Source organism: Anoplophora glabripennis, unplaced genomic scaffold (genome assembly GCF_000390285.2).
Source record: "Anoplophora glabripennis isolate ALB-LARVAE unplaced genomic scaffold, Agla_2.0 scaffold77, whole genome shotgun sequence".
Lineage (NCBI taxonomy): Eukaryota > Metazoa > Arthropoda > Insecta > Coleoptera > Cerambycidae > Anoplophora > Anoplophora glabripennis.
Window position 1 is genome coordinate 895,663 of NW_019416717.1, and position 14,413 is coordinate 910,075.

At 31.0% G+C, this 14,413-nt stretch overlaps 1 protein-coding gene across 1 annotated transcript in view; it reads right to left on the reverse strand.

The window, feature by feature from the left end:
- LOC108904410 (serine protease persephone-like) overlaps positions 1 to 14,413 on the reverse strand; it is an 80,241-nt gene that overhangs the window by 14,413 nt on the left and 51,415 nt on the right. The window contains exon 3 of the mRNA XM_018706958.1: positions 6,297 to 6,388. Within this exon, the coding sequence (XP_018562474.1) occupies positions 6,297 to 6,388 (92 nt within the window). The remainder of the gene's footprint in view (positions 1 to 6,296; positions 6,389 to 14,413) is intronic.

Consider the following 14,413-nt stretch of genomic DNA (forward strand, 5'->3'; position numbering starts at 1 on the left):
ATTTTTCGAATTTTTTTAACATATTGTGCCGCCAAAAGTTAAGCCCACGTTTTTTTTATGCGCATAGAAAAATTTTCATTTCTAGTGATATTTGAAAGCCAAAAAGCCAAAAATCTCCGTGGATATACGATTCACCCAAACCAAAACAGATACCGCCTAGTCTAATATGTATGTAGATATATTCGATTTGCAAGGTGCTGTCCTTTTCAAATACTGTTACCAATCCCAGCAGCGAGTTATAACATTACACGCTTAAATGGGAAATACAGGATGTTTCAAAATGGTGAAAATTTTTGTCGGAAATAAGCCGATTTGTACCTGAAGCAATTTTTGTCTAAAAACGTAATATTATTACGTTGACCTCAAAAGGCTTTGATATGTAAGTAATTTTTATTAAGAATAACGCAAAAATAATAAATTCATAATAATTGTTCAAAATGGCTTATGGTAGGTAGTTTTTTAGTTCGATGCAAAACATCTTCCTGAATGAACACTGTCCCTACCAGTTCGTACAACTTCCTACATCTGGTTTAAAGTTGCCTTTTTCTCTTAACCGACGATGCATTGAAGAAATGTTAGGCAAGGATATCGGCGATTCGGAAAGCGCTCAGCTTCTCTAGCTTTGCATCTTGCTACGCCATAAATAAGATGCATGTCTGGATACTCTTCGAACATAAATTGGTCCATTTCAACAACTTAAAAGCAAAATTTCGTCGCAAAAAAAAAAACAAACGGGAAACACTCAATTAGATCCGATCATTTATTATGTCATAACTCTGTTGATTTGTTTTACTATTCCTCCCAGAGTGACACAAATGACATTGCATGGCTATATTAGATACGTGCAATAAAGCGTTTATCAATCAGTTGTGGATAAAATCAATTTTTACCAATATCGTGTGTGTAGGACATATAGTTGGTAAACACTTATCAGAAAAGATAAATGTATTTATTTTGTTTCGAATAATTTTTTGCGTTATCCTTAATAAAAATTACTTAAATATTGAAGTCTTTTGGTGTCAACGAGATAACATTACGGTTTTGTACAAAAATTGCTTCAGAGCTAAAACGGCTCAGTTCCGACTAGGGGGGCGGGGTTATATGCAAAAATTTTCTACCACAATGTCCCTCAAGTTTGGCAACATCTTTTTGAAACACTGTATAAGACGTTCAAAATGAGTAAGATTTTAGAGGAGCTAAAAATATAAATTTGATCATTCAAGTGGCAAACTGTCTCCGTTTCCATTTATTTTGTGGATAAACAATTTTTTCAGTTTCTTTCTTTCATTATCGCCACATTTTTTAAAGAGCATACAATTTGTTTTTGTAAATAGATAATATGAAACTTTCTTTGAATTTTTGTCTTGCACAACAAGAAGCTTCTAGCAGGCTTTGGAAACAAAAAACATAACGTTGTCACAGTAAACCAAAGCAACAATAAACGTTTATAGGTTTACTCTTGTTTTTGTGCTTTTCTGAATGTGTGCTTTTAGCTTTTAGGTACTAATTTTCAATAACATTTTAAAAATTGTTTACAGCATATGTGACATTTTAAATTACCCACAAGTTTATTTTTGACAGTTTCCGAGACAGGAATTTGAAACACCATGTACACTCGACGCAAGATAAAGGTTTCCAATCTGAATCGTATTTTGTTTGAAACATAACAGTTTAACCGCTTCTCTATATGGGGCGTTCCCATTAAACTTGTGTGGCAATATTTTACCGTCACATCTGACATTTTATGGGTTTTGTACAAAAATGCTTTCCTGGTAGATTGGCATTTTTAAAATGGGACTAATTGGCAAACTCTTATAGCGGACCCCGTATGCATTTTTTATGATCTTGTTTCTATTAAAAGAGTTGCATTTACATTACAATAGAAAAAATCGATTCATCCTAGTTAATAAATCTTGCGAAACGTCTACTACCTACTTACGAATAGTTAAATTGAATGGATTTAAGAAAATTAAAAATTTTATTTTTTTTTAATTTTGAAAACCCTGCAGCTCGGAAACGGAGGCCTTAAGAGCCCACATGTATGCAACAAAATTTATTTAATTTTTGCCACAGAATGGGCCCCTGGTTTTTCTGTACGCCATTAATGAACACTGTATAGGTGCCCGCAATTAAATCTGTTGAATTTCTTATAGAAGTTGTAAAGCATACAATTCTACTTAAAAATGGCCTCTTGACTTTTTCTTGTACTATTAAAATTAACAGAGTTAGGGAGGCGAGAAGTTAAGAGAAGATTTCAGAAATTTAAAAAATCATAACAAGCAGAAAAATGAATGAATTTTGTAATTTTTTTTTCAATCTACTCTAAAAAATGTAAACTTTCTTTTCAGAGAAATAGATATAATTTTTAATTTTTAATACGAAAGTTATAACAATTTCAAATTATTTATCGTTAATTTTAATGATGTAACAAAACTAAACAATTTTTTTCTATACTATTCGATTGATTATTTAAAATAATGAAAAGTTGCCTTTGAATTTTTTTACGTTTGTTTTTTAGACAGATACAAATTTATTTACCTTTTTATATTTTGAATTTTATTTAGCTCCTACGACACTGCCAGGACAATCATAAAAAATCACGTTCGCTTTGTCGCACTCATGGTACCGAAGTTGTGGACAACTCATATGCTTATGACAAAGATAGATTCGTTCGCTATTGTCAATGCGCGTGCGTCAGTAAACGTGTGTTTCTTTAAATTATTGTATGCTCAATATCCATTGTTAATCTCAAAAAGGTAAATACATATTAATAACGACTAATATTTTTTCTTTTAGCCTTAAACGGATGCAAACTAACCCTCATGTTCACCCCCAAAAATAATATTTCCGTGATAACTCGTTTTGTTTTTTCATTGTTTATAAAATGATGTCAAAATAAGTAAATAAGTTCATAACATTATGGGCCCGGAAATGCTTCCTTTCTGATAGATGTAAAATTTAAAAAAATCCTGTTTTTCTAAATATTTTGAAAACGATTTAAGATATTACACTGAGCTTTGGTGTATAGTATAGTAGCAGTGTAATATCTTAAATCGTTTTCGAGATATTTAGAAAAATCCGGATTTTAAATTTCTTTCGACATCTATCTCAGAAAGGAAACATTTCCGGACCCATAATGTCATGAACTTATTTAATTATTTTCACTTCCAGAACACGTCCTTAAAATATTTCCCTTTCCTCCCGAAACTGTATAAGTTATAATAAAACTGTAGTTTACAATATTTTTTTATTTTGTTGCCTTCATGACCTACCTACCTACTTTCTGCAGAATATGACACAAATTCTTATTTCAACATATTAATTTTCTCAGGGACAAGAAAAATAATGTGGCAAGACAAAATTATTTCAAAACCTGTATACTCTTCTCTTTTTATAATGCATATACTTCAGGCCTGCAATTTTTTTGTTATGTGTCGTTACACACGTGCCTACACAAAAAAAATATGACACGCCTCCCAAAATTCCTATTAATAGTCTACAGGATCGCCGCTTTAAAAGTAGTATGCCTTTTAGTTTGGAAACCTTTATCGTGCGTCGAGTGTACATACAGATTACAGGTCATAGCAATAGCTTTCGTTTTATCATGCCTACAGATATCAAACAAAAAATATAAAAAATACAATTACACCAGGGCGGATCTGTCGAAATATCCCACTTCTTGGATGTAAGAGGGGGCAAGCTAATTTTTACTGGAATACCTTCAGTACAACTCACATAATAAAAGTGTAGATCCCTAGATCTGAGCGAGGTCCGGAACATTTTATAAATCAACAGACCAAATTTCGTTAAAATCGGTTATATGGTTTTCGCAAAATATATATTTTTTTTAATTTTGAAAAAAATTTTCGAAATTTCAAAATGTTGCACAGCCTCAAATAAAGCATCTAGATACTTGAAAATTGTTTCACATAGAACAGACCGCTCAACCTTTCAAGTGGTTTTTGAAAAATTGAAATCGGTTTATTAGGAGGCCACAGTAAATTTTTAAAGTTAACACTTTTTTTTATTTTTAAACAATTGGATTACATTTATCAATTTGTAATTTAGTTTTTTTCAAGAATTATAATTTTAAAGTACTCGGAAAGGTGCTTCTTTTAAAAAAAGAGTTAAATTCCGTTTATTGGTTCTCGAGATATAAGCGGTCAAAGTTTATCGGCATTTACCGTTAATTTATAAACAATTTAGCAATAATCTTTGATCCAGTGGCTTCGCTTTTCCGAGTTCTAAGCTGGAAAAAATTTTCATATCCATAAGTTATCGGCAACGTAGATAAAACATCGGTAAAGCCGTCACTGGCACGCGCGAAAAGTGTTTCAAATCACGAAAAGTGGTGGAGGGGGCTTTCGCTCCGAGATTGAATTCGGAGGGTGAAAATGCGAAGGTACGAAAAAATTGCATTATCTCGGCATCTAATGGACCAATTTCTATCTTTTTTTTAATCCGATGTCTCGCGAGCCAAGAAATTCGAATATCATAATGCCAACTGTCTAATTTGCACATATTTTGTTATAAACAAAGTTTATTATTTATGCATTAAATATACCTACTGTATATTTTACCCTATGCTATTGCAATTTTTCAATGAAAAAATTTGTTTATGTATATATTTCAACACTCTGAATATGAATATATTTAGTTATAATTATTACAATTATTTAAATATTTTTTGTTTAAACAAATTAATTTCTTTTTTATTTGGAAATTATTTTTTTTGTTAAATACAGATAAAGTTAAGAAAAAATAGTACTTTAAAATTATAATTTTTGAAAAAAACTAAATTGCAAATTGATAAATGTAATCTAATGGTTTAAAAATAAAAAAAGTGTTTAAAAATTTACTGTGGCCGTCCTAATCAACCGATTTCAATTTTTCAAAAACCATTTGAAAGGATGAACGGTCTTTTCTATGTGAAGTTTCAAGTATCTAGATGCTTATTTGAAGTTGTGCAACATTTTGAAAATTCGAAAATTTTTTTTCAAAATTTTGTTCAAAAAATTATTTTGCGAAAACTATACAACCAATTTTAATGAAATTTGGTGTGTTGCTTTATTGTACTCTAATTTTTTGTTTACCAAAATTAGAATGCCTTCAGAGCAATTAAAATATTTTTAAAAAATTATCAAAAAAACTTGATTATTTTGCCTTTTTTTCCATCAATTATTGCTATTTTGCAACATCGGTAATAAATTTAAACATTTTTAACTTCCAGTATATTGTGCGAAATTCAATTCTATAACTTTTTTCCTCTTCAATATTCTTCCAAAAGCATAGGTTTCAAGATATAAGTAAGACTTAAATTTTTTAAACATTTTTGCAATTTTGAAAATGTTCCGGACCTCGCCCAGATCTGGGGATCTACACTTTTATTATGTGAGTTGAACTGAAGGTAATCCAGGTAAAATTTGTTTGATCCGTCCTGGTCTTAATTATTTATGGTAATTTGGTGTTTTGGCGTTATTATGTTATTGTAATGACGAGAAGTGTATTAGTTAATTATTATTTCCTATTGGTCAATTATAACTTTTCAATAGAAAAACTATGTAAAATAAACTTATTACCAATTCCCAAAGCAATGCGATTGGATCTGAGACACTGAATCTTTGTAGTCAGAGCTTTTTTATGATAAATCGATATAACTTTAAATATTTAAATTTTTTGTAATTTGTATGAACTATACTCCGAGGTCGAAATTATAGAGAGTGACTCATTGCTAGCTTTTGGACTAGTAAGGGGGATGAAGCGTGCCGGGAACGAAAATCCATTGGCGTGTCTGCGTCAAAGGCAACAAGATATAGAGAATATTGAAAAAAGATAATAAAATATAACATCTAATTTTTTTACGGTTTGCTATAACCGGCACTTTGATCCATTTTAATTATTACAGCATTTTAAAACATCCCAGTTGTGTTTTTTTAATTTATAAATTTATTATAGCCATGGAATTAGACCCCTCATCTACGCTTATGCTATGACGTTGCTCAGGACGGGTAAATCAAGTCCGTTTATACCCACTAAAAAAGCATTTCCCTATTCCCTACCAAGTGCAACAGAATATAGCTCGACGTTCAGTGTAACTCAGTCTATAGACGATTATAGATTCTATCAATGTGCGTAGCGAGCGGCATAAAGATAAATAATATTGAACCGTATAAAAATCATTTTATATTTTATACGCATTATGGTAATAGTGTTTTTATATTATGTCTGAGTCACTCTCTATAATTTCGACAGTGGAGTATAGTATGGAGGAGTAAATTAAAGGGAAAAAATATTACCATATGAGGAAATTCTGCATTATCGGCGTTGGTACCACCAATAATATGGAAATTAACTTCGGATTTGGCAAAGGCGGAAATATCTTCACAAGCTGAAAATAAAATTAAAATATCAATTACAATTTGCAGGTGTACAACACATGTTAAGGAAAATTGTTCAGAATTAAAAATTAACAACTAGAAAAATCGTTGACCAGTAATATTTTTTGCTTCTTCTTTCTGTAAAATGAGAATACAATAAATATAAAGCCGATAATGGAACTTGTTCCATTATCACTGTTACTTCAAAGTTACATATTTTTATGGTATTTCGGATTATGAAATGAAATTTGAGATACGTTGCACCATTCCTGAAATAAACTGAAAAAACAATAAACTTCCACATCTTTTTTATTATTACTGAAAATAGAGTAATGAAATATGGATCATCAAGGTCATATGCTCTTTTTGTTCAAAGACCTAGCTCCTTATGTTTTCATAATCAATTTTTGGTATTGTCATATTGGATTTTTGCACCACTAGATTCGATTTCAACAAAGTATAATACTTGGGTAAAGAGATTTAATTAAGGACCAAAAACGTCAATTTTATGATTTATTTAATTTAGTCGCAGTTGCCATGAGAAACAAATGAAAATTTTGACATTTATGTTTAAAAGTAAACAAACTATCACTTGTTGCTGTAAATAAGTGCTCAATGTGTTTGTTATTTGTTTGCAATTAAACAATATTCAATAAATGGAAAATTGGATATGTATAATGTTTACATGCAATGTAATAGAAATTCAGTGGCTGTGTCACAACATTATGAAGAGATGTATCCTAGAGAAGGCAACTAAATAGTTTCCAACGTTTATACAAACGATTACAAGAATATGGTACTTTAAAGAATGTAAGAAATCGTATTGGAAATGCAAATGAAATTAACGTATTGGCACAAATTAACATAAATCTAGAATTATTCCAGACAAGTGACATTAGAATGTAATTTATTTAAGTCACACGTTCAAAAAATTTTAGGAATATTTAGGAAGTATCATGATTTTGAATTCCGACCAGTGCAAACATTGTATCCTGAAGATAATGAAGATTGAAATTTTGAGAATGGTTTCGTGATGAATTGAGGGCAGATCCATCAGCTTTTCCTGTTAAGATACTATGGAATGATGAAACTTTATTTACGACTATTGGAATGTTTTTCAGAAAAAATAGGCACTTTAACACTATTGAAAAGCAACATTTAATGCATGAAGTAAGGCCACAAATTTGGTTTTCTGTAAATATTTGGTATGGCCTTCTCCACGATCAGTTCTCCACGACTAGAGGTCCTTACTTTTGTTCCACAACATTTAAGTGGTGAATCATATTTAAACTTTCTACGAAATAATTTTGAAGAAATTTTAGATATTTTGCCTCTTGAGAAATTCAAGCAAAATGGAAATGGTCCTCATAATGCCATAATTATTTAACTTTTTGAAGGAACGTTTTAACAATTCCTGGATCGGAACTAATGGTCCAATACGCTGGCCACCAAAGTCGCCTTGTTTAAATCCCTTGTAATTTTTTTCTCTGGGGATTTGCAAAGAATGGAATTTATGATAGACCAGTCCAATGTGTCGAACAATTGCGAGCTAAAATAACAGAAATGCTTCAATCAATTCCACCGGAAAAGATTCAGTAAGGGACATGACTCGCAGAATACTTCTTTGCATCGAACACAGGAGGGAAAATTTGAACAATTTATGTAATTTTTATTTGTTTCGTGCCATTAATTATTGTCAATTTTTTCATATAATAAAACGTAAAAATGTCTAGCTTTTCACTTATTGAATATAAACAAATATTAAAAAACACCTGAGCACTTATTTGCCGCAGTAAATGATAGTTTGTTTACATTTATAATAATAATAATAATAATAATAATAATAATAATAATAATTATTATTATTATNTCACATTTGAGTATGCTTTGACTGAAGTTGTGTTAAAAAACAAGCAAACAATTTTGGTAGGATGTTTCTACAGAACTCCACTTGCCTCCCCTGCTCCAGATAATTCAAGTGAATTTCTATTACATATTGAAGATTTACTAAACCAAACTATAAAAACTGACTTGGTCTTCTTATGTGGAGATTTTAATTTTAATTTTGATCCTTGTAATTTAAATCCTTTTGCCAAAAAGTTATGCAATATCTTTGCCACCTTTAATTTGAAACAAACAATATGGTCCTATACCAGGGAAGTAGGTGAGGCGAAGACAATAATTGACAATATCTTTTCGAGTATGGATATTAATATATTGAACCCGCAAAATATAAAATGTGATATTTCAGACCATCATTTACAACAGGTTTCTTTTTCCATTTTTGAATCTAATGTTGTTCAAAAGCCAGACTCTTATTATTTTAAGCGACTTAGTAACAATCCAATAAATATAGCATTCTTCCAGCATTTGATAGCAAAAGTCAGATGGGATTTTTTAGATTTAAATTTGTCGCTTGATGAAAAATTTTCATTCTTTCATGAGGTTATCTTGAATGCATTTGATAAAGCTTTTCCTGTGGAACTGTGTAAAAATAAGAATAAATCTCATATGAAGACAAACCCATGGGTGACACTGGAAATCATTAATGAGGGGATTATGTTAAGAGAATTATATGATATATACAGATGTACTAATGATAACGAATTAAAATTGCGCTATAAGGCTAAAGGCGGAAATACACATACCAGTAAAATAGGTAAGTAACTTGCATGCTAAGAAATGGCATGTGCCGGCGGATGGCACACTGCTGATACATTTGCAAGTAAAATGGAATGCCTCTTTAGTATTATGGCTTATTGGCATATCAGTAGGTAGCAAGTAGACACGTTCCGACATGCCACTTGAACTCCCCCGAAACCCCCGCCCACATGCCAAAAAATCAAATGATGTGCAATTTACTTGCGCGCCTTCTAAAAGCATACCTTTTAATAAATACACATACCAGGAGCTATCTCCTGCAAGCTACTTGCATGCTATTGTGCAAGCAAGAGGCATGTGTATTTCCGCCTTAACACGAGAAATTGCATAGAACGATTTATTGAGTGTCCTACTGAGAACATCCACATGTTCATGCCACTTTAATTGATAATCAAGAAGGACACCTAAAAACTTAGTGCTTTCGGAAGAATGTAAAATGAAGTTATTAAAATGTAGGCACAGCTTAGCATCAGGCACGCTAAGAGAGCGAAAGTATAGAACTCTTGTTTTATTAATATTAATAATAAGATTATTGCGTTCACACCACTTTACGAAACAATCAATAACATTTTCAGAATTTGCAGTAAGTTAAACAGACATATCAAAATTTTAATTTGTTTTTCCACGGCAACTACGATTAAATTAAATAAATCATACAATTGACGTTTTTAGTCCTTAATAAAATCTCTTCACTCGAGTATTAGGTACCTATACATCGTTAAATGTCTCATCTAGAGGTGCAAAATTCCACAACTTTCTTGCGAATGAGGCATTTATAATCTTATTCTTTACACGAATCCTAACTACAAGTTACAATAATTATATTATGTCGACCGACTCAAAACTACTTTTTTGGACATTTGAACATACTCAGACTTTTTTAATAATAACTTTTCTTCATAAAATGAAAAATGAACAAAATGCTTCTCTTTTCAACTCAATCCATGGGGCGTACTGTTTAAAAAAATTGTCAAGATTTAGGGCGATTTCAATAGCTTTTTTAATAATGTGATTTCTTTATTATTTTTATTCTTTTTTGTAAATCTGAGAGCATAAGATATACAATTTTTTACAACTAAAATAAGTTAAAAATTAATATACCTATTACATGTTTCATTCCATATTGTCTGCCGAATATATTTTATCAATATCGATACGACAAGCCTTTTTTATTTTAAATCGAACGTCTGAACTTCTTTTTCTCAACCTGTGAATGTAAAATTAAACCCTATTTTACGTAATATAAGCGTTGTTAGAGAAGTCATACACAGCCTTCATAAATGTTTACAAGTTACGTGATAGCCAAACTTAGGCAACCAACCATTAGCTAGTTACTGTCAATTAAAAACCCCTAAATCTTAGAGTCAAAAATATTAATGATTTGTTTAAAATAAACAATGACAAACCGTTTCGTCTACACTCAAAATAATGCGATCGCTGATTGATTGAATAAAATTTCGTGAAATATTACACCAATCACCAGAAACAAAATTTTGGGATTTGATGTAATCTTGATCTCATTGTTTTAAAAAATTTTAATTTTACCGAAATTTAATTACCAACGTGAAGGAAATAAAATTACTGCTCCACACAAAATTAGGTACTGGTCACGTGGCTTGTAATCATTTATGAAAACTCTGTAACTTGAGTTACGTCAATGGAATTGTTACTAGAAGAGCAAGAGGAATATCTAAATTTGAACCTGTGAATCTTTGAAATGTTAAAAACTTACAAGTAACCCTTGTATCACATATTGTTTCCGTGAAACTAATACTTATATTTAATCTATGTTTCCTGGTGTATGACTAATTTATAAAGCAGAAGATAGAATGCGTCATTGCGTTGCAGTACCTATACGTGCATTCACGCATATTAACAATTATATGTACGATTTAATACAGATAAACATTTTCCGCAAAAATGGGTATTTTTGTGGTTAAATGTCTTAGATATAAATAATAAAGCATTAAAAAATATTTTCATGTCCACCGCGATAAAAGTTTATCACACTCAGTGCATACAAAGATAAATAGACCTTTTTAGTAGTGACGTCACATACGCCAAATAATAGGTAACCCCATATTGCACATTGTCATGAAAAATTTCTCAATATTTTTCCTAGATCGATTTTCGGCCTTATGTACTTTGGACATAAGTGCCAAAAAAAATGGCTTCTTTGTCATGACCTTAAATATCGCAATATTCTGATAATATTATAAATACTTAAGAAGTTTCAAACCCCAAGTGACAAACTAATAGAATTATAGAATTTATATATTTAAATTTATAGAATAATATTAACTTTTATAGTAATTAATAAATTAAAGTTATATCAATTTACTGAGCATGCGCATTAAAGATAATTTCTGTAAACGAAGTGGCCTCGCAACAGGGCATCATTCAAGAAAAGTTTGGTTGTGGTTAAAAGTACTTGAAGAAAAAAACACTCTATAAACACACTGACACAGTACAACACCAAGAAAAACAATAAAAAATAGTAGAACTAGAAAATGCCAAGATTAAACAAAATATGAGAAAATACGCTAATGAGGACAGCTATGATAAATCAACAAGATCTCACCTGCGTATAACACGGCTAATGTTAAATTTTTATTTTATTTAAATTTAGGAATATGCTTTTATATCGTTTTTTGTAAGTTTTAAGCACATTGGTGTATATATTTTACCAAACACGTGTCGGTTGTTCTTAAATACTTCCAAATCCTTGTAAAAATAAATTAATTTGAAGTTGTTCATTTTTATAGTATCTATGTAAATAGTACACAGTGGTCAAATTCGATCTGTACAATTTCAGCTATGAGTATTTGTGGCGGGTTGCCTAAATATGTGAAGTCACACTAAAAGAGTACTGTGGGATGGGGTTACTTTGCTAAAAATAAAAAGTTTTCGAATATTATTTCATTTGTATTAGTCTCAAATCTGTTATAAAAATAACCTCAATATCGGTTTTCTCCGAGCTATCGGTTTGTCCAAAGTTTTTGCTAAAATATATGTTAGTTTTTGAAAAATTAATTCTTGAAGACTAAAACAAAGTTAACTCCGAGTGGGGTTACTTTGTCCACCTCATTAATTTTCATGATATTTGACAAGTAACCCTTTATTTTAAACCCAGGTATGAAAAATATATATCCGAAACAATCTCACTGAATGACAAGAAAAAAATTGAGCTTATAAATGGCATTAAGACACTAGAAATCAGAAACTTAGTGATATATTAAGGAAATATTATCTTTTACGGTACAAAAATATTATTTAACTCTTATACAAATGTAAAGTAAATATAAATATAATATTCTGCAATAAAAAAATAACAATTTTTCTTTGCGCAGTTGTAAGTTCTTTAAATAATGTTTTCACCAAAACAATAACAGCGTCTATTAAGAATAGGTTGCCCTAACTTAAATCTTATATTACTTAAAGATACTTCGCAGACTTTGATAATTTTCAAAATTGCCCCACTACATCGATCAAAGTTACCCCACTACCCCGATCAAAGTTACCCCACGACAGAATATTTAAATTTTCGGCCATATTTACTATGCAATATTTTTCAGTTTTCAATATCCTAATGGGTTAACATGGTTTTACAGCAAAGACTATATATTACTTTACTCCTAGTGCCTGTTTCTCTTGTGCGCTTGAAGTTATATTGGCTTCAAAATAGGGATAAGATATCGTTTTTTAAATAAAAGCCTGGTACACTCTCCAAACATCACTGGTTCACTGAGGAACGATTAGACATGATCGCGTTAACTATGCGGAGTTGCCATATTATGATATCTGCCTAATATCTCGAGAAATGTCGGAAGGAAGAATATAAAATAAGATCATCAATGTTTCTGTCAAAGTAGCTCCTGGAATTGAAAGTAACCCCATCCCACGGTATTCAAAAATCGCCTTTTTCGTATCGCCCCGTCATGTTTAAAACATCTAGTTGCAAACATCTTCTTATTTGTTTCTTTTATGTCTAATAATTTCTCACCCAATAAATTGTTTAGGAAATTTACAGGGTGTACTTAAATGAAAAAGCACAAATACTACCAGAAAGTTATTTGCGTATGATGTTTTTCAAAAACATAAAACCTTGTAACTTCTCAGCAAATCAACTTTAGACTAAGATATATTTATTCAATTTTCACATTTTGACCTCAAGATTATCTAGCAGCAAATACACCCTAATGTAAAATACTGCAAAATTCAGGGAAGTCCGAATTCGTTAATTCCATTTATTTTTGTTACACAATGCTTAATTATATTGAGAAGTACTATTCGATAATAGTCAGGTGATATATAATTGAGATAATTGGGATAATTGAGACAGGTCATAGAGCCAATTGTCAACTGTTTGTCCTTGACACATCCATTTGGTTTGTAGTTAGTTTAGTTCAATGTTATGACCAGCAAGTATGAAATATTAAATAAGATTGTGATGCGAAAGTATAACAATAGCAACTTTTACCCCTCAAAGATACTGTGACATAATAATTACCTGCGGTGAATGAAGGTGCTTGTGTACAGGTGCATGCGCGCAAAATTCCTAGCAGACGTAAACAAAAACAAAGAGTGATTTTAAAAACTATTCAAACTTCATTATACAGAGTCAATAGAGGTACCGCAATATATCATTATCATTACAGTACCGAACACGTTTTAAAATCTGCGAATTTTGCACGCACATGGGAATTTTGCAGGCGATTGAGTCTACCTGATAACACCCACAATTTACACGATGCATTCTTTGCATAGACTGTGTTTTCACGGACAAAGAATTTTTAATATTAGAAATGCGTATGTTTGGGACTAAGATCACTGGTGGGCCACCAGTACCTAACGCCTCGGTCGCTAAGGACCAAACGGCAAATGTTATAGAAATCTGTTTAGGTGGGTATATGTAGGTTGATTACGGCTACATTTTAAAAATATTTTGAAATATATAGGGTGTCCAGGAAAAGCGTACCATATCAAAGTTATGTATTTTTAAATGGAACACCCTGTATTTTACTGCATTTTTGAAGGCACCGTAAAACAATAGGTGAACTTTATTGAAGGTTCTGCATACCTAGGACTTGCAGTTTGTGAGATATTTTATAGCGTAGAAATTTAATATTAGCAATAAAAAAATAATTTTAAAGAAGCAGCTTTGGAGGGTCTATTTTAGATCCTTGAAGTTATAAATTGTTATATTTGTCGTCACTTAGTATTATACAGGGTGTTCAAAAAACTGCTGAATACTTCTCTCAACTTTAAACAGCAATAACTTGGTTATATTAAATGGTACACCCAGTATATTTTTAGTTAGGAAATTTAAAACTCTTTCAAACTGTGTAACGGTTCCCTATACCTATCTCTAACGG